The 24496-nt window shown below is 41.0% G+C and overlaps 1 protein-coding gene across 1 annotated transcript in view; it reads right to left on the bottom strand.

Annotated features, from left to right (window-relative positions):
• Nucleotides 1-24496, bottom strand: part of STX12 (syntaxin 12) — a 53192-nt gene that overhangs the window by 12780 nt on the left and 15916 nt on the right. The window contains exons 2-5 of the mRNA XM_010380367.2: nt 22870-22939; nt 18229-18328; nt 9626-9763; nt 1727-1770 (exon numbers count right to left, since the gene is read on the bottom strand). Of these exons, the coding sequence (XP_010378669.2) occupies nt 1727-1770; nt 9626-9763; nt 18229-18328; nt 22870-22939 (352 nt within the window). The remainder of the gene's footprint in view (nt 1-1726; nt 1771-9625; nt 9764-18228; nt 18329-22869; nt 22940-24496) is intronic.

Here is a 24496-nt window from a genome sequence, read left to right as displayed (position 1 = left end):
CAAAGAGCTGATTATACCAGGAAAACAAAGACTCAGCTTCCATGGACAAAGCTGACATGTAGCAGAATTACGAGGGATGGGACTCCTGGCTGTTTCCATTTAGGGGTATACTCTGTAATCTCACTGGGGCTTGCCGGACAAGGAAAGTAGCCAGAGATTTGAACTCATTGAATTATGTTGCCCCATCATCTTCCAGAGCACTCTCAAAGTGCAAGCTGCATTGGTACCTTCAGTACTAAGTGGGTGGAGAAGAGCAAGCTAAGTGACCTATCAGTGCTTTGCCAGTTAGTTCAACAGAATCACATCTCCTGGTTTTCAAAAATTTCCTTGAGGTTGCTTTGGGTTAAATACCTCTTAACAGGCCAGGCATGGAGACTCACACCTGTAATCCTAGCACTTTGGAAGGCTGAGGCAGGAGGACTGCTTGAGGCCAGGAGTTCAAGACCAACCTGGCTAACATAGCAAAAACCTCATCTCTATTAAAACACGCATAAAAAACCCTCTTAACAGAAAGCTAGAGAAATGTTGTAACTCTTTATTTCTTTTTATCTTTTTTTTGAAACAGGGGTCTTGCTTTGTTGCCCAGGGTGGTCTCAAACTTCTGGCCTCAAGCTATCCTCCCTCAGCCTACCAAAATGCTGTGATTACAGGCTTGAGCTACCTAAGTCTGCCCTCTTTTTTTTTTTTTTTTTGAGATGGAGTTTCGCTCTTTCGTCCAGGCTGGAGTGAAGTGGCATTCACTTCACTCCGGCCCCCAGGTTCAAGCGATTCTCCTGCTTCAGCCTCAAGAACAGCTGGGATTATAGGCGCCTGCCTCTACGCCCAGCTAATTTTTGTATTTTTAGTAGAGATGGGGTTTCGCCATATTGACTAGGCTGGTCTTGAACTCCTTGAACCTCAGGTGATCCACCTGCCTCAGCCTCCCAAAGCGCTGGGATTATAGGCTTGAGCCACCATGACCCACCGCCTCTTTATTTTCAAGCATTTAAAAGGAAAACATATTACTTATTATACTAGATATAAAAGACTTTGAAATTCCATTATTATGCATTTTCCCAACAGTATCATAAATCATACTTCACCTTTACAACGTTTAAATAACGTCCTCTACATGCTAGAGATACAAAACTAAGTAAGATAGAGTTCCCAGGCCTTTGAGGTGCTCATAGTGTTGTTGGGAGGAATGGATGTGTATCTATGCTAAAACATATCAAGTTCTGAACTAATACCACAAATACACCTCTATGGGATTACTCTGGAGAAGTTAAGAACATCATTCAGATGCAAATTGTCTGGTTTCCCTCTTAATACTCCTAGAAGGATGAGTTGCTTCCATTTTATAAATGAGTAAACAGAGACCCAAGAACTCTGATAGGTTTAAATCTGAATTAGAGGTAAGATGACTTAGACCTCTTAATTTGTAGACATGTAGGTTCATACTTATTACTAGGGAGTCAAGCTCTATGCTTAACACATAGACATCAATGGTTTCCTGGAATTTTTTATTCATCTTGAAATTATTCCTTCCATAACTCAAAAAACTTGGAAAAGCCCATGATTTTGACTTTTTAATTTTATTCTGCGGATTATGTTATCTACCCCAGGTACCCCCTTATTTTTGCCCTCTATTTTTTTCATTGATTCATTGATTTTGAAATTAAAAGAAATATAACAAGATAGATTCCCATTTCAACTATCCAGCAGGTTGTATAAATAATTCTATTACCTGTCAAATGAGACCAGCTGCTCCTCTCTTTGCCTCTCTTCTGCCTAGAAAGTAGATGGCATTATTGCTGCTGTCATCCAGAAACAAGTCACAGACACACAAAACAAGGGCTTCCTTAGCATAGTATAAAGAAGCAATATCCTTTGACACCCACAGAATCTGTAAGATTACATAGGACTCTGGCAATCTGTCTCAACTAAGAAGTGGGTGTAAAGTGGTTGAAGAAAATCTGCATTCCAGTTTGAGTCCTGAACAGAAACCATACTGAACAGGGTAGAGAATAATAAGGGTAGGAGAGAGGGCTAACAATAAAAATAACAACAAAATATTTTAAAATCTGGGGGGAGGTAGATTAAGAGAAGTTGAAAAGTTGCAAGAAAACAAAATTTCAGAATATATAAAAATTTTTAAAATGGACATAGCATATTAGGCACTAAAGCAGACTCACTTCAAAAATCAGTCTAATGTAAATGGTGTTACCTTTTTTTCTCCTGAGGTTTTTTGATTTTTACTGATGTGTGGTCAAGAGTATATGAGATCTGGCTGGGCGCAGTGGCTCACGCCTGTAATCCCAGCACTTTGGGAGGCTGAGGCGGGCAGATCACAAGGTCAGGAGTTCAAGACCAGCCTGGCCAACATGGTGAAACCCCATCTCTACTAAAAATACCAAAAAAATTAGCCGGGCGTGGTGGCGGGCACCTGTAGTCCCAGCTACTCAGGAGGCTGAGGTAGGAAAATTGAATCCGGGAGGCAGAGGTTGCAGTGAGCTGAGATTGCGCCACTGCACTCCAGCCTGGACAACAGAGCAAGACTCCGTCTCAAAAAAAAAAAAAAAAGTATATGAGATCCTTGAGAAAGTTGCTAATCAATCTATCATCAATATATATTAAACTCTGAAGACATGGGATTTGGCATAAACACACATAAACTAACCTTTCTTTTCTTTTCTTTTTTTGAGACGGAATCTTACTCTGCCGCCCAGGCTGGAGTGCAGTGGTGCGATCTTGGCTCACTGCAACCTCTGCTTCCCGGGTTCAAGTGATTCTTCTGCCTCAGCCTTCTGAGTAGCTGGGACTACAGATGCATGCCCCCACGCCTGGCTAATTTTTGTATTTTTAGTAGAGACGGGGTTTCACCATATTGACCAGTCTGGTCTCAAACTCCTGACCTCATGACCCGCCCACCTCGGCCTCCCAAAGTGTTGGGATTACAGACATGAGCCACAGTGCCCAGCCCACTAACCTTTATTTTCAAGAAGGCTGCTTCAAATCGTGGCAGATTTTGACTTAACAGAATTTATTGAGAACGTATTATTCTGTATATTATTTTGTTTAATTCTTATAATAACTGATTTATCATAGTCTCCTCTTTGGCACATAATAACATTTTTGAAAAATAGTATTTCCAATGGTAATTTATCTAATACTATTGAATTAAGAAAGTTAGGCAAGCACATAGTGTTACTTTAAAAGGGAATTTACCAGGACTTTTGGCATTTGGTGAAAGACTAGCAATCGAGTCTTTCAGGTGTTACTGTTTGATGAGGAAAAAGTATGCTTTCTAATCAAGCTATAAGAATAAATATCATTATTATTAAAAAATCAGCCTAATGAATGTATTACTTTTATACTTTAAAAACAGGCCGGATGCGGTGGCTCACACCTGTAATCCCAATCCCAGCACTTTGGGAGGCCGAGGTGGGCAGATCACTTTGAGGTCAGGAGTTTGTGACCAGCCTGGCCAACATGGTGAAACCCCATCTCTACTAAAATACAAAAATTAGCCAGGCATGGTGGCAGGTGCCTGTAATCCCAGCTACTCAGGAGGCTAAGGCAGGAGAACTGCTTGAACCTAGAAGGCACACATTGCAGTGAGCCAAGATCATGCCACCACACTCCAACCTGAGCGACAGAGCGAGACTCCCTCTCAGAAAAAATAAATAAATAAAATAAAAATAAAACAAAGCAAAAATGGTAAAAATCAATGTATTTTCATTTTAAAAAAGCTTACCCCTTTTATAATAGCAATACAGGACAAGCAAAATGAAGAGAATTTCAAATTTCTATCCACTCAGAAGAACACTGTGGGTTTTTGGGGTTTTTTTTTTTTTCTTTTTACTTTACCTTTTCCCCAGATCAAGAAATAACACTGCGAGTCCTAAAAGCCCACCCATGTGCCCTTCTCCAATCACAACTCCATCCCTCCCTTTTAAAGTATCTATTATCTTGACTTTGTGAAAATCATCTTCTTGCATTTTAAGAATAGTGAGATATAGCCTTATTCAATATCATTTTGCCTGTTTTTGAACTTTACAATGGAATTATACTGTTTATATTCTTTAGTGCTTTTTTTGAATCATTCCAGATTATACCAGATCCATCTCTGATACTGAATGTAACTGTGGTTCAATCATTTTATTTGCTGTATGATATTATAGTGTATGAACATATCACAATTTATCCATTCAACTGTTGACAGACATCTGGATGTTTCCAATTTTTGACTACTACAAACAACGCTGCTATGCACATTCTTGTACATACATCCTGGTATAACACATACAGGTTTCTCTAGGGTAGAATTGCTGGATCACAAGGTCTGCATGTGTTCTGAAGATAGAGCCAAAAACAGCCAAAATGTTTTCCAAAGTAGTTGTTCTAATTTATACCACTGGCCAGATAAAAAAGTTCCCATTGCATCATATCCATAATGACAACTCCCAGTGTTCACAGAATTTTTAACTTCTTCCCTCCTTGTGGGCATGAAATAGTATTTCATTGTTATTTTAATCTGTCATTTCACCATTACTAAAGAAGCTGAGTACCTTTTCATTTGACCATTACTCAAAATAATACTAATGTGTTTATTTGCTCCATGAGTATAAATATCAACAGGATGGAGCAAAAGCAATGGTGGGGGACTGGTGGCGGGGAAGTGGGGATGGTTAATGGGCACAAAAAATAGGAAGAATGAATAAGACCTAGTATTTGATAGCACAACAGGGTGACTATAATCAATAATAATTAATTATATTCAAAAATAACTAGAAGAGTATAATTTAATTGTCTGTAGCATAAAGGATAAATGCTTGATGGGATAGATACCCCATTTATCATGGTGTAATTATTATACATTACATGACTGTATGAAAGCATCTCATGTACCTCATAAATATATACACCTACCATGTGCCCACAAAAATTAAAAATTAAAAAAAGGCAATGGTAGTGATATGGTTTGGCTCTATGTCCCCACCCAAATCTTGTCTCGAATTGTATTCCGTGCAGAGGGAGGGACCTGGTGGGAAGTGATTGTATCATGGGGGTGGTTCTCCCATACTGTTCACATGATAGTGAGGGAGTTCTCATGAGATCCTGTTGTTTGTTAAGTGTCTGGTACTTCCCCTGCACTCTCTTTCTCTCTCTCCTGCCACCATGTAAGACATGCCTTGCTTCCCCTTGGCTTTCTACCATGGTTGTAAGATTCTTGAGGCCTATCCAGCCATGTAAAACTGTGAGTCAATTAAACCTCTTTTATTTACAAAGTATCCAGTCTCACGTAGTATCTTTACAGCAGTATGAAAATGGCCTAATACAGGTAGATAAAATGGCTCAAGGCAGTGGCACCAAATTGCCTAGTATTATTGTATTCTTCATCACCACACACAGTATTTTAAAAGTCAGTGTGTCCTCAAAGCCATACAAATTATTAATTAAACCTTGACCCCTCAATACACATCTTTCTACTATTCTGTATCGTGAAATGGGAAGTGCACATAAACTACTTCTGCTGCATAAAGAAATACAATGTTTGTCTCTAGGAAAAGCACTTGTGTAATGGAACTGCAGGCTGAACTAGCCGCTTTTTTTAGGGAATACCATTTTTACTTATTCAATATAATTTTATAAGAACTTACTAAAAACTTATTTAAACACTTTAAAACTTTTATGAATGTAAACATATAAACTTTTCAGATGGGTATTTGGCAGACAACTTCTTGAAAATAAGTATGAGCCTGTCACTTCAAGGAAAACAACAGAGGGTGTTTGTTGCCAATGATAAAAATGTAGCTTTCAAGTAAAAATAAAAATAGAATTTTGGAAGACTTGTATCTACCACTGTAAGAGTTTCTGAATATTTAAAGACTTTTCTGGAGAAACTGATGGAAACGTGTATTTTTTTTAATATTGTAAAATGAAATGTATCGATATTTGGAAGAGCTGTCTAACTCAGGGAACCAATATTATCCAAATGATAAATGCATGATGCTATAAAAATCATGCATGGATAAAAGATCCAATCAAAGTATAACATAGACCAACAGATGTTAATGTAACAGAGTATGAAGTCATTATAATGGTTTTAGATTCTACAATGCAACTAACTTTTGTCAAGTTTTGATGTAGTATCAAAGAAGAGTATCAAAAATGATCTGAAAAGGTTATAAAAATATTCCTTTTTCAATTGTGTATTTCTGCCAGCTTGTATTTTCTTCAGATACTTCAACCAGAACAACCTATCACAATAGACTGAATATAGAAGCAGATACAATCCTAGACGAAAAAAGCTGAGACAGTTCATCACCACTAGACCTGCCTCATAAGAAATGCTAAAGGGAGTTCTTCAAGCTGAATGAAAAGCGTAATAATTAGTAACATGAGAACATATGAAAGTATAACATTCACTGGTAAAAGTAAGTAAATAGTCAAATTCAGAATATTCTAATACTATAATGGTGGTATATAAATCACATCTTTAGTATGGAGGTTAAAAAACAAAAGCAGCTATGAATAGCTGTCTTCCGGTAAGTCAGACATTAAAAAAAAAATTTGCAAAAATGAAAACAATGCTACTATGCCCACTAATTTTTTTCTTGGAAAAACAATTTGTTTTTAATTAAAAATCTAATTTAATTCCTTCTTTCCCCATGTGCATAAAAAAATCTAATTTATATTCATGTTAATACATAATAAGTGTATTATTCGTAAATGAATAAAGAAACATTAAAATTTTTCTCAGTTTTAATTTCTAATACAGTATACATCAATAGATATGACTCATATAAACAAAACTTCTTTGGGGTCTGATATGGTTTGGCTCTGTGTCCCCACCCGAACCTCACCTTGAATTGTAATAATCCAAGGCGAGATGGTCAATGGTCAAGGGTGAGACCAGATGGAGAAAACTGAAGCATGGGGACAGTTTTCCCCATGTTGTTCTCGTGATAGTGAGTGAGTTCTCACAACATCTGATGGTTTTATAAGGGGCTTCACCCTTCTCTCAGCACTCATTCTCTTTTTTTGAGATAGAGTCTCACTCTGTTGCCCAGGCTGGAGTGCAGCGGCGCAGTCTCAGCTCACGGCAATCTCCGCCTCCCGGGTTCAAGCGATTCTCCTGCCTCAGCCTCCTGAGTAGCTGGGATTACAGGCATTGGCCACCACGTCCAGCTAATTTTGTATTTTTTAGTAGAGACAGGGTTTCACCATGTTGGCCAGGCTGGTCTCGAATTCCTGACCTCAGGTGATCCACCCGTCTCAGCCTCCCAAAGTGCTGGATTACAGGTGTGAGCCACTGCGCCCGGCCAGAGAATTTAATGATTTTTATGAGTGTAATGGGTTCCTGAGATCAAAAAGTTTGATAACTTTTGTTCTATTGAGTTGTATCTTTCTTTTTCATACTGATTCATGGGAATTCTGGGTTTTTTTTTTTTTTTTTTTGGAGATGCAGTCTTGTTCTGTTCCCCAGGCTGGAGCGCAGTGGCACAATCCCAGCTCCCTGCAACCTCTGTCTCCCGGGTTCAAGCGATTCTCCTGCCTCAGCCTTCAGAGTAGCTGGGATTACAGGCATGCACCACTACGCCCAGCTAATTTTATATTTTTAGTAGAGACAGGGTTTCACCATGTTGGCCAGGCTGGTCTTGAACTCCTGACCTCGTGATCTGCCCACCTCGGCCTCCCAAAGTGCTGGGATTACAGGTGTGAGCCACTACGCCTGGCCGAATTCTTTATATATTCTAAATGCTAGTCCTTTGCTATTAAACATACAGCAATGTCTTCTTCCTGTCTGTGATTTATCTTCTCACATATTTACCACTTTTTTTGTTCATTTCTTTCTGCTTTTCAGACTTTCCATCTGAGATCACTTTCCTTCCACTTGAAATACATTCTTTAGAATTTCCTTCAATAAGGTGCTGATAGAAAACTCTCTTTTGATTGAAAATGTCTTTAATTAGCCCTCATTCTTGACATATATTTTCACTGGATTTAGAATCCTAGGTAGGCAGTTATTGTCCTTCATCAACATTCAAGAGCACTCTACTGGCTTCCACTGTTGTTGAGAAGTCAACTGTCAATCTAACTATTGTATCTCTGAAGGTATTCTAATGTTTCTCCAGCTATCTTTGTGACTTTTCTCTTTGTCTCTGGTTTGAAGTTTGTCTTTGATATATCTACATTAGAGATTTTATTTATCCTGATTGGGATTTGTTAGTCTTCTTGAAACTGTAGGCTAGTATTTTTAATCAGTTCTGGAATATTATCAGTAATTATTTCTTCAAATATCACCTCTGATCTATGTTTGCCCTATTCTCATTCTGTAACTCCAGTTAAAACTACCCTAGATCTTTTCTCTCCATTCTCCATTTCTCATAATCTTTCTTCCATATTTAAATTTTTAACCCCCTATGCTACATGCTGGATAATATCTTCTAACCAATTTTCTAGTTAAACCACCCATCCACTAAGTTTTTAAATTTCTGTATTATATCTTTCCATTTTAGAAATTCTTTTGACACTTTTTCAAAGCTTTGTGTAGTTTCCTGCAGAGGTTTTCAGCTTTTTATGTCTCTAAACACAGTAAGTATAGTTGTCTTATAATTCTAATATACAAAGTCTCTGTAGGTATATTTCACTTCACTGTTGTTTCTACTAATTCTTGTTCAGAGTAATTTGTTTCTTTGCACACATGGTTATTTTTAGTGACTGGTACTTACTGCCCTAGAAAAATTATTTGAGAGTATTATTTCAGGGCTAGGATAAAGGTGTCTTTCTAGAAGGAATCTGTGTTTGCTTCTACCCTGCACATAGGTGACTGTACCAGTCCAGGACTACTGAACCATTCAGGTAGGATGAATTTGAGCAGAAAATCTGCCTGAAGAAGGTTACTTTGTGGTAATCTTGTCTGGATTTCTCCTCCCTCATGCCCTCTTCCTCCATCTGCTCAGTTCAGTGCTAATGCAATCTTTTTGCAATCTGCTGGGGGATAGGAGAGTTTACTTTTGACTTAATATTCTAAGGATATAGTCTCTTATGGCCCAGTTCAATTTGGGTTGTACCTTCTTTTATATTCTCCATCTTGCGTGGACCTTTGGCTTTGACTTTTATCCTCCTCATGCCATGAGGATATCAAAACTGAAGTTCAAGTTTGCCTTCAGTAAAGACACTCAATGCAAAAGCAGTTTCAGTGTTCTGCTGACCTCTCAGGCTTTATCTTAATATTTTCATAAATCTTTGATACTTTTGAGAAGCTGGATTTTTAAAATCCAGTATTTGGTCATCCTTTTCAAAAACAGAGGGCTAGTCCAAATAAACTAGCCCATTATATTCCAGGACACAGATTCATTATTTTTATTTTCAAGTTTTTAACGTTAAAACCAATATATCAAAATAAAAAAGAAAATTAGACATAGTTCTTCCTCCTATATCTCTTAACCCTCATTCAGATTCCTGTCTAGGCTATGATCACATGCATACATATTTTTTACGTAGGTTACACCAACCTGCCATTTTCACAGCAGTTAACTTAAATGTTTACTGGTCAAAGAGAAAAAGGAAAAAAAAACACAAACTTGGGAAAGAACATTCTGATATTGCAAAGGTCTTCTTTTGGGAATCAACTTACAGAAAGACGAGATCCAGCTCTTGCTCTGGCAATACTCTCCTTTTCCTTTTCGGATACCCTTCTCTGCACAGCCTGGAAATTGTTTAAGGCTGCAGAGAAGTCATTCATGAGGCGTTCCTTCTGAAGTCTCTGCTGGCGCTAAGGAAATCAAGCAAGAACTTGAGATTTCATATTAACCCAGAATCACTTGGTTTTAATCTACTTAAAAGCAAAATTATATCCCTTAAAGATTTCCAACTAGGAACATTAATATGAAATAGTCTCTTCTTTAAATTAATAAATGTGCTCTTTGCTAGCTTAAGTCCCTCGTTAATACTTATAGACCAAGTCAGAATTTTTCTTCTTTCATTCTGACAAACCTGGGAACTGGGTTGCATTTAACTTCTTCTTTTTTTTTTTTTTTTTTCTTTTCTTTTCTTTTTATTGAGATGGAGTCTCTCGCTCTGTCGCCCAGGCTGGAGTGCAGTGGCATGATCTCAGCTCACTGCCAACCTCTGCCGCCCGTGTTCAAGCGATTCTTGTGCCTCAGCCTCCTGAGGAGCTGGGATTACAGGTGCCCGCCACCATGCCCGGCTAATTTTTTTATTGTATTTTTAGTACAGACGGGATTTTGCCATGTTGGCCAGGCTATTGTAGAACTCCTGACCTCAGGTGATCTGCCTGCCTTGGCCTCCCAAAGTGCCGGGATTACAGGTGTGAGTCACTGTGCCCAGCCTGTATTTAATTTCTAAAGTAATCTCCAAAGAACTGCAATTCAGAATTTTGGTGCCCTGGAGAATATAAAAGAGAATAAATACCTCTGGACTACAATTGAACCCAAACAGAGATGGGTTTTAGCTAAAATGTTAAAACCCTATTCATCTATATTGAATTCACAGCTTCCCTGTAAACTATAGAAGCATTTCACAGGCTTTTAGTGAGGTTTAAAATCTTTGAGACTTGATAAGTACTTTGTTTATCTACAGACTACCTCTACTAAACTTGTTACTTCTGTGTCTCAAAAAACATATGCTGAGATTGGGCACAGTGGCTTACACCTGTAGTCCTAGCTAGTATTTTGGGAGGCTGAGGCAGGAGGATCACTTGAGCCTAGGAGTTCAAGACCAGCCTGAGCAACATGACAAAATCCTATCTCTACAAAAAATAAAAAAAAAATAGCCGGGCGTGGTGGTACACATCAGCTACTCAGGAGGCTGGGGCAGGAGGATCTTTTGAGCTGGAAGGTTGAGGCTGCAGTGAGCTGAAATCATGCCAGGTACTCCAGCCTGAGCAACAGAGTGAAACCCTGTCTCAAAAAAAAACAAAAACAAAAACAAAAAAACACACACATACACCATATACTGACAGCATTGTCCTGTTCTAAGAACACAGAAGTGAAAACTCACCCCTGACCTCAAACAGCTCACCATCTATTTGTAAATAAAGGATATAGACAGACAAGTCACAAAGTCAATTATAAATAACTGCTATATCCAATTAGTACTACAGAAGTTCAGAGGCAGGAATAATCAGTAAGAACTCAAGTGGTCAAGAAAGGCCTCAAGAGAAGGTGGACAGTGAAGTAAGAGGAAGGAATGAATAAGCAGAAAGAAGGGGTAAGGCAAATCCAAGCAAGAGAATAGTGTGAGCAAAGGCATGGTGGCAGAACTTGAAGAGGATCTCTAGGCAGACCGTTTGGTTGGAACTACAGGTTTAGTAATGAGAGTAGCTAAAATACAAAATTGGAAAGGTAAGAAAGGGGCCAACCGTAGCAGGTTTTAAATGCCAAGCTAGGCCAGGCACAGTAGCTCACGCCTGTAATCCCAGCACTCTGGGAGGCCAAGGTGGGTGGATCACTTGAGGGCAGGAGTTCAAGACCATCCTGGCCAACACGGGAAACCCCGTCTCTACTAAAAATACAAAAAATTACCCGGACATGGTGGCAGGCACCTGTCATCCCAGCTGCTTGGGAGGCTGAGGCAGGAGAATTGCTTGAACCAGGAGGTGGAGGTTGCAGTGAGCCGAGATCGCACCATTGCACTCCAGCCTGGGCAACACGTGCGAAACTCGGTCTCAAAAAATGAAACAAAAGGCCAAGCTATTGGGAGGCTGAGGTGGGCAGATCATGAGGTCAGGAGATGGAGACCGTCTGTCTAACATGGTGAAACTGTGTCTCTGCTGAAAATACAAACAATTAGCCGGGTGTGGTGGTGCACACCTGTAGTCCCAGCCATGTGGGAGGTTGAGGCAGGAGAACTGCTTAAACCTGGAAGGTGGAGGTTGCAGTGAGCTGAGATCGCGCCACTGCACTCCAGACTGAGTGAAAGACCCAGGCTCCCTCTTGGGAAAAAAAAAAAAAAAAAAACAACCAAACGAATGAGTTTGAGGTTCAACCTCTAAAGAACAAAGAGCAATGAAGATTTTTGAGCAAGAAACATCATGGGTACAAAATAGTAACTTAAAAAAATTAGTCTGTGATGGTGTAAAAGGTGGAATGGAAAAAAGAAACAAGTCCAAACAGATCACTAATTCAATAGTCTGGGTTGAAGGTTAGGAGGACACAGTATCAGTAATAAAATCATAAAAAATGAATTTAAGAAACATTTTGACTGGTGGTGGGGAAAGAGAGATAAAGTCAAGAACAACTGAAATTTCGAACCTGAAAGAGTGATGGTAATACTAAAAGCAAATTTAGATGAGCAACTTTTTCTTCTGAGATTTTTATTTTTGCATAAACAAAATTACAACAATAACAGGGAGGACATCATTCCCTAACCTCACCATGCAAAGTATTATCATTACTTTTAAGTACACCATGAACATTTTCCATATTAACATACACTTTACAATTATGTTTTGTTTGTGTTTGTTTTTGAGACAGGGTCTTGCTCTGTCACCAAGCTGGGGTGCAGTGATGCGATCTCAGCTCACTGCAGCCTCAACCTCCCAGACTCAAATGATCCTCTCACCTCAGCCACCTGAGTAGCTGGGACTACAGATGTGTACCACGATGCCTGGCTAATTTTTTTTTTTTTTGAGATGGAGTCTCGCTCTATCACCCAGGCTGGAGTGCAATGGCACAATCTTAGCTCACTGCAAACTCCGCCTCCTGAGTTCCAGCGATTCTCCTGCCTCAGTCTCCTGAGTAGTTAGGATTAAAGGTGCCCACTACCACGCCCACCTAATTTTTGTATTTTTAGTAGAGATGGGGTTTTGCCATGTTGGTCAGGCTGGTCTCAAACTCCTGACCTCAGGTGATCCGCCCGCCTCGGCCTCCCAAAGTGCTGGGATTACAGGCATGAGCCACCATGCCCAGCTAATTTTTGTAGAGATGTTGCCCAGGCTGGGTCTCAAACTCCTGTACTCAAGCAATCCACCCGCATTAGCCTCCCAAAGTGCTGGGATTACAGGTGTGAACCACTGTGCCCGGCCATGATCTTTAATCACTTACATATATTCCATCAAGTTGACCTATATTTTACGTAAATATTCCTTCTAGATTTTTCACAGTTATTAAATATTATAAAGTTAAAGTGAGCTCCAATGTAATAGCTAATATTTATATAGTGCTTACATTGTACCAGTACTACTGTTAAGTGCTTTACATAATAATTCATTTATCTCTACAATGACCTATATATTAGGCATTATTATAGTCCCAACTTTACACTTCAGAAAACCAAAGCACCACAGAGGCTATGTAATTTGCCCAGGATCACACAGTAAGTGACAAAGATGGATTTAAATTCAGGAAATTTGGCTCCAGAGTATATAGACTGTGTGTGTGTGTTTGTGTGTGTGTGTTTACCTTCAGAATTTTTTTTTTTTTCCCTTAGGGGTAATTAGCATGAGTGAGAATATTAAGTCAAAAGGCACAAACTTTTCTGTGATGTTAAGTATTGTCAATGAACTTAGTTAAGGGGTTTGGGTGAAACATGAGAAACTCAGTATAAGACAAGTTTTATATGAAGGTAGTTTATTTCAGGAGGAGATGTCAGAACATGAATTGAAGATATGGGCCAAGCACTCAGAAGTGAAAGGGTTAGATTGGAAAAAGATCTGGAGGTCATGATCACAAAGTTGAAAGGGAGGTCATAAAAGCAGGTGACTCCTAAGGAGAAAGCATAGAGTGAAATAATTCCAGGATCAATGGCACAACCTTGGGGCATGCCCACTCTTAGGAGGATATGGAGTCCAGGAAGGAGGCTGACTCAACTTGGGGATCTCCAGAGTTGGGGGATAGAATGAAAGACAGTCATGGCAAGAGGAAAGTTTCAAGGCAGATGGGGGTCGGCAAGAGGATCAAAGGAAACAGAAAAAAAGTGAATAGGCCAGGCATAGTAGCTCACGCCTGTAATCCCAGAACTTTGGAAGGCCGAGGCAGGCAGATCACTTGAGGTCAGCAGTTCGAGACCAACCTGGCCAACATGGCGAAACCCTGTCTCTACTAATAATACAAAAATTAGCGTGGTAGTGTGCACCTCTAGTCCCTGCTACTTGGGAGCCTGAGGCAGGAGAATTACTCTAACATGGAAGGCAGAGGTTTCAGTGAGCCAAGATCACGCCACTGCACTCCAGCCTGGGTGATACAGTGAAACTGTGTCTCAAAAAAAAAAAAAAAAAAAAAAAGGTGAATAAAAACTCTTTATGGCCAGGTGCAGTGTCTCATGCCTGTAATCCCAGCACTTTGGGAGGCCAAGGTGGGCAGGTCACCTGAGGTCGGGAGTTCAAGACCTGCCTGACCAACATGGAGAAACCCCATCTCTACTAAAAACACAAAATTAGCTGGGCGTGGGGGCGCATGCCTATAATCCCAGCTACTTGGGAGGCTGAGGCAGGAGAATCGCTTGAACCCGGGAGGTGGAGGTTCTGGTGAGCTGAGATTGCACCGTTTGCACTCCAGCCTGGGCAACAAGAGTGAAACTCTGTCTCCAAAAAAAAAAAACAAAAAAAACTCTACAAAGGGCCAGGCGTGGTAGTTCATGCCTATAATTCCAGCACTTCCGAAGGACAAGGAGGGAGGATTGCTTAAGCCCAGGAGTTTGAGACCAGCCTGGGCAATATAGCAAGACCCTGTCTCTATAAAATGTTTAAAAAGTAGCTGGGTGTGGTGGCACATGCCTGTGGTCCTAGCTACTCAGGAAGCTAAGGTGGGAGGATCACTTGAGCCTGGGAGGTTGAGGCTACAGTGATACAGTGAGCCACGACTGCGCCACTCCACTGCACCTCAGCCCAGATAACTGAGTGAAACCCTGTCTCAAACAAACAAACAAAAAACCTAAAAAGCCACTGGACTAGGTAACTCGATCACTGATGAAAGTATGTAAGTATGGAAAAAAACTGAAAGTAGGAGTATGGTTTGATGTATAAAACAGTAGTGAAAAGATAGGTGATGGGACTAAGATTAATTAGATGAGAAAAGAGAAGAAAAACAAAAGGATACTGAGCGTAACAAGAGGGGAATCAAGGAATTATATTTCACCAGGAGAGTATGTCTGTAGATCTATTTCATGTTCTTAATGATCCAAGATAATGGAAAGGAACAACAGCATGCATAATCCAAAAATAACTTCTATTTGGTTTTGGAAGACATTTGATGAATTTTGTTTTGGTAGCAGATTTGATTTTCTATTTATATTTTGCTTAGGCTACTACTTAACTCTTAAATACTTCCACTACTCTGCATTAGACCCTTCGACTCCTTTTTTGTTACTATGAAAACTATCTACAAGTGTGTATTCCCTAAGTGCATGCTTAGGAGGAAGAAATGGGTAACCTGGCAGCAGTTTGGAGATATTGGATGGCAAGGGAGAAATGGCCCATAACTGAAACATCAGCATGAGTAACAATTAGAATAACATATATAGACAACCAAAGGGTAACTACTTTGTAGCAGGATGACAAAGCATCTTCTTGTCCTCCTCTCTTTTCTGCAACTTGGGGCCAAAACTCCAGATATGCTACATGGAACAGTTTATTAGGTTAAACTAGTGATTTTCAATTTTTTTTGACAGAGATTTACAATAAGAATTTGACATCATGGGCCAGGCATGGTGGCTCACGCTTGTAATCCCAGCACTTTGGGAGGCCTAGCTGGGCAGATCACCTGAGGTCAGGAGTTCAAAACCAGCCTGGCCAACATGGCAAAACCCTGTCTCTATTAAAAATACTCAAGCCTGTAATCCCAGCACTTTGGGAGGCCGAGACAGGCGGATCATGAGGTCAGGAGATCAAGACCATCCTGGCGAACATGGTGAAACCCCGTCTCTACTAAAAAATACAAAAAAAACTAGCTGGGCGAGGTGGCGGGCGCCTGTAGTCCCAGCTACTCCGGAGGCTGAGGCAGGAGAATGGCGTGAACCTGGGAGGCGGAGCTTGCAGTGAGCTGAGATCAGGCCACTGCACTCCAGCCTGGGCGACAGAGTGAGACTCCGTCTCAAAAAAAAAAAAAAAAAAAAAAAAAATTAGCCAGGCGTGGTGGTGGGTGCCTGCAATCCCAGCTACTTGGGAAGCTGAGGCAGGAGAATCACTTGAACCTGGGAGGCGGAGGTTGCAGTAAGCCAAGATTGTGCTACTGCACTCCAGCCTGGGCGACAGAGCAAGACTCCGTCTCAAAAGAAAAAAAAGAATTTGACATCATGATCCATACATACATACACATATGTATGTATGAAACAAAAGTTTCATATAACAATATTTACTGGCCGGGCGCGGTGGCTCAAGCCTGTAATCCCAGCACTTTGGGAGGCCGAGACAGGCGGATCATGAGGTCAGGAGATCAAGACCATCCTGGCTAACACGGTGAAACCCCGTCTCTACTAAAAAAAAAATACAAAAAACTAGCTGGGCGAGGTGGCGGGCGCCTGTAGTCCCAGCTACTCGGGAGGCTGAGGCAGGAGAATGGCATAAACCCGGGAGGCAGAGCTTGCAGTGAGCTGAGATCCGGCCACTGCACTCCAGCCTGGGTGACAAAGCGAGACTCCGTCTCAAAAAAAAAAAAAAACAAACAAACAATATTTACCATTATTACATAGTATAGACTCTGATACTTCTACTCCATTTAAGATTTTTTAAATGCTCACCTTAATACACTAAAATGACTTCATGTTCCACTACCCACAACCCATACTTTGAAAAACAACCCAGGACAGGGAAGTTGAAAGGCTTTGTCTTCAGAGCTATCAGATATAGGACATTATCATTTAAAAAGTTCAGTAATAAAAAGCAATATAAAGGCCAAGCACAGTGGCTCATGTCTGTAATCCCAGTACTTTGGAAGGCCAAGGCAGGAGGATCACTTAAGCCCAGGAGTTTGAGACTAGCCTGGAAAACATAGCAAGACTCCATCTCTACAAAAAATTTAAAAATTTAGCTAGGTGTGGTGGTGCACACTTGTGGTTCCAGCTACTCAGGAGGCTGAGGTGGGAGGAACCCTTGAGTCCAGGAGTTCAAGGTTGCAGTGAGCTACGATTGCCACTGCACTCAGCCCGGGTGACACAGTAACACCCTATCTCAAAAATAAAATAAAACTAAAAAAGCAATAAAAGTTAAGTGCCACCACAAATGGCATAGAAGCTAAAAGCAAAACAGAATCATAATAGGAAGGTAGATGCAGAAAGTTTTTTTTTTTACTGGAGACCTGAGGTACATCATGAATGACAAGTCAAGCCACGATGAAGAAGGGACACATCTGACTTTGGGAATGTTGCATATTAAGGGAACAATGAATCTCAGTAAAAATTGTGTGTTTCTAAAGGATTTAAATGGCCACTGAAGAAAATGACTTGAAAAGAGAACCCTTTTTCCCTGAGCAGTTCCTTAACCTGAGTGAGACCTATGAATAACTCATGACAGAACCTGAAGGTAACTGCAAACCATGAAAGAAAGATGTTTCATTAAAATTTATAGATAATGGATACAAAACAAACTAGGAAGGCTGGGCATGGTGGCTCACGCCTGTAATCCCAACACTTTGGGAGGCTGAGGCGGGAGGATTGCTTGAAACCACAAGTTACCCTGGGAAACAAAGATGCTATCTGTACAAAAATATTGTTAAAATTAGCTGGGTGTGGTGCCACATTGCCACATGCCTGTAGTCACAGCTACTCAGGAGGCTGAGGGGAGGGGACTGCTTGAGCCCAGAAGTGGGAGGCTGCAGTGAGCTATGACTGCACCACTGCGCTCTAGTCTGGGTGACAGAGGGAGACCCTGTTTCTAAAACAACAACAACATAAAAATAATAATTAAAAAAAAAAAAAAACTAGGAGAAAGGAGCAAGCCTACAAACATAAAACTGCTAGCCAAACCCCAAAGAGATGTAAACATTGAGATTCCTCTTCAGTTAACTCCATTTTATTAATATATTAATAATGTTATTAATCATAGCAGCAGCCACCACATATTGATTACCTACTAAACGCAGGCACTTTGCCACATATGGTGCACACATTCTTTCTATTGCCCCAACAGTCACATATCCCCCACTTTATGGATAAGAAACTAAGGTGCAGAGGATGTCTATCAATCCAGCACCAAAGGCCAACTTATTTTTTGTTGTTCTACATGCTGCCTTTCTACTAACGCAAAGTCCTTTCCTATTAATAAACAAAACAGAAAACACCAACCTGTTCTGAAGTAGATAAGGGAAGGGGCAAGGACCCTAATTCTTTCAGCAATTCATTTGTTTCCTTGGCGAGCTGATTTGTAGAGTGTTGTAACTGTTGCCTAAGAGAGAAAAGATATGTTTCAGGATGTTGTCACTTCTTGAGAGGGTTATACTCAGAACCACTTTGTTCTCAAAGTGTCTCATAATGTAGGGAATGAAGGGCCTTTTGAAGAAATGAGTCCCTAGATGCCCAGGTTCACAACAAAATTCCAGAAAATTACCCAGGCAAACCCACTTCAAGGTACCTTCACTGAGCAGAAACAATCTGCTTTAATAATCTGCTGAAGAAAGCACAGATCAGGAATTTTAACTCTTTGAGAAGAGAAGAAAAGCATATCAGCAGTTCTCATAAAAATATAAAAAGAACAGTTGCCGCCCACATCTAAATCAAGTAGTTTAAACATACTGAACTCTCTTATTACTGCCATAGTCCGCTGACTAGAATCTAGGCACAGACAGTTAGATGAAATGTATATTAAAAGCATAGCTTCCTACCTACCCTAGGGAACAACCTCCAAAGATCTAACCCCATGGTCTTGCTTTAAAAAGCTGGCTCTTGGCTGGGCGCAGTGGCTCAAGCCTGTAATCCCAGCACTTTGGGAGGCCGAGACGGGTAGATCACGAGGTCAGGAGATCGAGACCATCCTGGCTAACATGGTGAAACCCCGTCTCTACTAAAAAATACAAAAAACTAGCCAGGCAAGGTGGCGGGCGCCTGTAGTCCCAGCTACTCGGGAGGCTGAGGCAGGAGAATGGTGTAAACCCGGGAGGTGGAGCTTGCAGTGAGCTGAGATCCGGCCACTGCACTCCAGCCCGGGTGACAGAGCGAGACTCCATCTCAAAAAAAAAAAAAAAAAGCTGGCTCTTTTCTAGCCTTATGCTTGGCTTCCTATCTGCTCTTTATACCTGACTTTCTGGCTCTTCCCTCTAAAACAAAGAAGCCCTACCTGTTAAAAATACAAAAGGAGTAGGGAGGAAGGGGAATTGAAGAGGAAATAATATGTAATATATTAAGTGGAACTGAAAGTAGTAGAAATACAAAAAGTACTCCTTTCATTTGTGGTTTCCTCTACTATCCAGCCATTTCTACAAAGGCTTTCTGGGACGACAGTGAAACCACATGCTATGATCTGAATGTTAGTGTCCCTGCAAAATTCATATGTTGAAATCCTAATTCCCAAGGTGGTAATACTAGCAGATGGGGTCCTTTGGAGGGTGATTAGATCATTAGAGTGGTGCCCCCATGAATAGAATTGGTGTCCTTATGAAAAAGGCCCCAAAGAGCTGCCTTGCCTCTTCCACCAAGTGAGGACACAAGAGGAAGGCACCACCTATGAAAAGGTAGGCCCTCATCCGACTGTATCTGCCAGCACCTTGACACTAGATTTCCCAGCCTCCAGAACTATGAGAAATAAAGTTGTTGTTTATAAACAACTCAGTTTATAGTGTTTTGTTATAGTAGCCCAAATGGGCGAACACACCACACTACTAATTATTAATGTTTTTTTTGGACTGCAAATGGGCCTCCAGGATTTAAAAAAGAGTCAAAAGCAAGAGGGACTCAATCAGTGGCTTGAATATCCCAGGTAGTACTAAAATACCCAGAGATATTTCACATTTCCCTGGAAAAGCTCACAAATAATAGTCATTCTCTCACCTCACATTGTCTAGGGTAGGAAACAAAAAATAATGCTCGATATATATATATACACATATATATGTACATACATACATAGATACACATATATAGACATACATATATAGATATATACATAGATATATATTTTATATTTATATATTTATACATTTATATATTATTTTATATGTATATTATATATATATATATTTATTTTGAGATGGAGTCTTGCTCTGTCGCCAGGCTGGAGGGCAGTGGCACGATCTTGACTCACTCCAACCTCTGCCTCCTGGGTTCAAGCAATTCTCCTGCCTCAGCCTCCTAAGCAGCTGTGACTACAGGTGTGTACCACCACGCCCAGCTAATTTTTGTATATATATTTTTTGAGACAAGAGTGTTGCTCTGTCACCCAGGCTGGAGTGCAGTGACGTGATCTCAGCTCACTGCAACCTCCGCCTCCCAGGTTCAAGCGATTCCCCTGCCTTAGCCTCCTGAGTAGTTGGGACTACAGGCATGTGCCACCATGTCTGGCTAATTTTTTTTGTATTTTTAGTAGAGACGGGGTTTCACCATGTTAGCCAGGATGGTCTCGATCGCCTGACCTCGTGATCCACCCGCCTTGGCCTCCCAAAGTGCTGGGATTACAGGTGTGAGTCACTGCTCCCAGCTTGCTCAGTACCTTTTAAAGATGAAGAACAGCACTAAAAGCAGAAATGGTGCAGAAGAGGATGTGATAAAAAGAATCAGGAGTCCCTACTATCAGTCTACTATTCTCTCCCTCAGGCTCCCCTTGGGCCATTCTGATTACATTTTGCTAATAATATATACGCAGTAGTCCCTCAGTATCCATGGGGGACTGGTTCCAGGGCCTCCTCCTGCCAAATCCTTGACATAAAATTGCATAACATTTGCATAGAACCTATGCATACCCTTCCATATACTTTATTTATTTATTTATTTATTTATTTATTTATTTATTTATTTTGAGACGGAGTTTCACTGTTGTCACCCAGGCTGGGAGTGCAATGGTGCGATATCAGCTCACTACAACCTCCGCCTCCCAGGTTCAAGTGATTCTCCTACCTCAGCCTCCAGAGTAGCTGGGATTACAGGCATGTGCCACCATGCCAAGCTAATTTTTGTATTTTTAGTAGAGATGGGGTTTCACCATGTTGGTCAGGCTGGTCTTGAACTCCCGACCTCAGTTGATCTGCCCACCTCGGCCTCCCAGAGTGCTAGGATTACAGGTATGAGCCACCACACCCGGCCTGTATACTTTATTTTTTATTTTTATTTTTTTGAGACAGAGTTTCACTCTTGTTGCCCAGGCTGGAGTACAATGGTGCAATCCTGGCTCACTGCAACCTCCGCCTCCTGGGTTCAAGCTATCTTCCTGCCTCAGCCTCCTAAGTAGCTGGGATTACAGGTGCCTGCCACCACGAGCAGCTGATTTTTGTATTATTAGTAGAAATGGGGTTTCATCATGTTGGCCAGGCTGGTCTTGAACTCCTGACCTCAGGTGATCTGCCCGCCTCAGCCTCCCAAAGTGCTGGGATTACAGGCGTGAGCCACTGCACCCGGCACCCCCTTCCATATACTTTAAATCATCTCTAGATTACACTACCTAATACTGAGAGGTGAAGCCAGCTGGACTTCTGGATTGGGTGGGAACTCTGAGAAATGTTCTGTCTTACAAGAGGACTGTAAAATGCATCAATCAGCACTCTGCAGCTAGGACTGTAAAATGCACCAATCAGCTCTCTGTGGCTAGCTAGAGGTTTGTAAAATGGACCAATCCGTGCTCTGCAAAATGGACCAATCAGCACTCTGTACAATGGACCAATCAGCACTCTGTAAAATGGGCCAATCAGCAGGACATGGGTGGGAACAAATAAGGGAATAAAAGCTGGCCACACCAGCCAGCAGCAGCAACCTACTCAGATCCCCTTCCACCTTGTGGAAGCTGTGTTTTGCTTTTTACAATAAATCTTGCTGCTGCTCAGTCTTTGGGTTCGCACCACCTTTAAGAGCTGTAACAGGGCCGGGCGCGGTGGCTCAAGCCTGTAATCCCAGCACTTTGGGAGGCCGAGACGGGCGGATCACGAGGTCAGGAGATCGAGACCATCGTGGCTAATACGGTGAAACCCCGTCTCTACTAAAAAATACAAAAAACTAGCCGGGCGACGAGGCGGGCGCCTGTAGTCCCAGCTACTCGGGAGGCTGAGACAGGAGAATGGCGTGAACCCGGGAGGCGGAGCTTGCAGTGAGCTGAGAGCCGGCCACTGCACTCCAGCCTGGGCGGCAGAGCAAGACTCCGTCTCAAAAAAAAAAAAAAAAAAAAAAAAAAGAGCTGTAACAGTCACTGCGAAGGTCTGCGGCTTCATTGTTGAAGTTAGCAAGACCAAGCACCCACCAGAAGGAACCAACTCTGGACACAATACAATGTAAATACTAGGTAAATAATTGTTATACTATATTGTTTCAGTAATGACAAGGAAAAAAGTCTGTACATCTTCCATAGAGACCTTTTTTCTGAATATTTTCTATCTGTGGTTGGTTGAACCCACAGGTGCAGAACCTACGGATATGGAAGGCTGACTGTAGTTGGAAATCCAGTTAGACCAGATCATACAGAGTCCTACGCCAACGAGGAAGCTCATTTAGGCAGAGTTGTGAGTAGAATATAGTTTAATAGCGGTACAAATTCCCTTTTCTACTTCCTTAAATTGTTCTGCTAAACTGCCCAAGAGGAGAAAGGACCAGAGTTCAAGGACTTTGAAAGGCAGTGGAAATCACAATCCATTAATATACTTTGTTGCCCCTCTTTTAGATCCAACTATTATCTCATGACCCACTGCCTCTCATTCTGACTTCCCAGACGTGAAACCTAAGCTGCCGTGCAGCAAGGACACTGTGTCCTCAAATGGCCCTCACAAAACCCAACCTTGTCAGGAAGTTACTCACAGATTTTCCTGTAGCTTGCTTGAGTCCTGCTTAGTTCCTAGCTGGCTCATCAAATTCTTTATCTGAGCAGCTGGGGAGATAGGAAGAAAAAGATTTATTTAAAAGAAAAATACATTCATCATGAGTACCCTACTTCTAAGATCCCTGGTCTCTTCACATTCAGAATAAGTATTAATACATGCAACTAACAGAGACCACGCTATGATCAAAACCTTGACACATCCATTCCTCCAAAAACTAATTATAAGGTTCACCTTTCTCCTATAGAGTAACTATGTCACTAAGTAGAAGGTGGTGGTTTTGTTTATCATCCCCCCAAAATTTGCTAGTTTTCCTAGATCTCCTATTGCAATGGTTAAAAATGTCAACACCTTTAGCAGGGCCTCTAGGCCAGATATCAATTTGCAACAATAAAAAAAAATCAAATCAAATACAATAATTTTTCTATAGCAAATATTTTTGGAAAGACAATGTATACTTATTACTAATAATGGGTTGCCACCAATTGAGCACCTCTAAGTGCCAGGCACTATATACTAAGAGCTTTGTATACATTCTGTTTTTAATGTTCACAACAGCAATCTCAAGTAGATATACTTTCTTTTTTTCTTTTTTTTTTTTTCTGAGACAGAGTCTCGCTCTGTCACCCAGGCTGGAGTGCAGTGGCACGATCTCGGCTCACTGCAAGCTCCACCTCCTGGGTTCATGCTATTCTCCTGCCTCAGCCTCCTGAATAGTTGGGACTACAGGCGCCCGCCACCACGCCTGGCTAATTTTTTTTTTTTTTTTTTAGTAGAGATGGGGTTTCACTATGTTAGCCAGGATGGTCTCGATCTCCTGACCTTGTGATCCACCCGCCTCAGCCTCCCAAAGTCCTGGGATTATAGGCGTGAGCCACCCTTAATAGATACACTTTCATTTTGCAGGTAAGGAAGTGTATTTAGAGAAGTTGAGTACCTTATACAAGCATATACAATTAATAAGTAGCAGAGCAAAAATTCAATGCCCAGTACATCAGATTCCAATGGTTATGTTCTTTCAACTGTGCTGTCTATACCATCATACAGTCAAATATATGGTTTTGTTCAGCCTTCTCTACCTTTTCCTACATATTTGCTAAGACTAGGAATGGTAATGTTTGAATCCTAGATGTTTAACTCCTATCCTAGACCAAGAAAGCAGAGGTCCAGAGGAACTGATCATCTATCAATAAGGAGGAATACTCTAATACCAGCCTGCCTGGGACTCTGAACACTCCTGTCCCTTACTGATTTCTGTAACAATAGAGCCCTTCATTTCTTTTATGCCTTACTTTCTATTTTCTTTTTCTGGTTGCTGGTGAGGATGGGGGAGATTTATTCATCACAGAGGTTGGAAGTTCGTTACATGATTTCTCGTTTGCTTCCTTGCTTTCCAAGAGTATTCACTGTCTTCTATTACAAATACTGGAGTACAGAACATATGAATAGAGTACTCATTGCCCAGAAGTAACACACTTACCATCAAGTTTCAATAGAACTTCAAGAAATAACATAACATAATGGCTCTTCCAGCCATTCAGCCTTCTTTGTGAGAGCCCTTTCTATCCTCTCTGGATTAATGCCAGTTTCACTTGTGAAACACCAGC

The sequence above is a fragment of the Rhinopithecus roxellana genome, chromosome 12 (genome assembly GCF_007565055.1).
Source record: "Rhinopithecus roxellana isolate Shanxi Qingling chromosome 12, ASM756505v1, whole genome shotgun sequence".
In the NCBI taxonomy this organism is placed as follows: domain Eukaryota; kingdom Metazoa; phylum Chordata; class Mammalia; order Primates; family Cercopithecidae; genus Rhinopithecus; species Rhinopithecus roxellana.
This window is presented reverse-complemented; position numbering and strand designations above follow the sequence as displayed.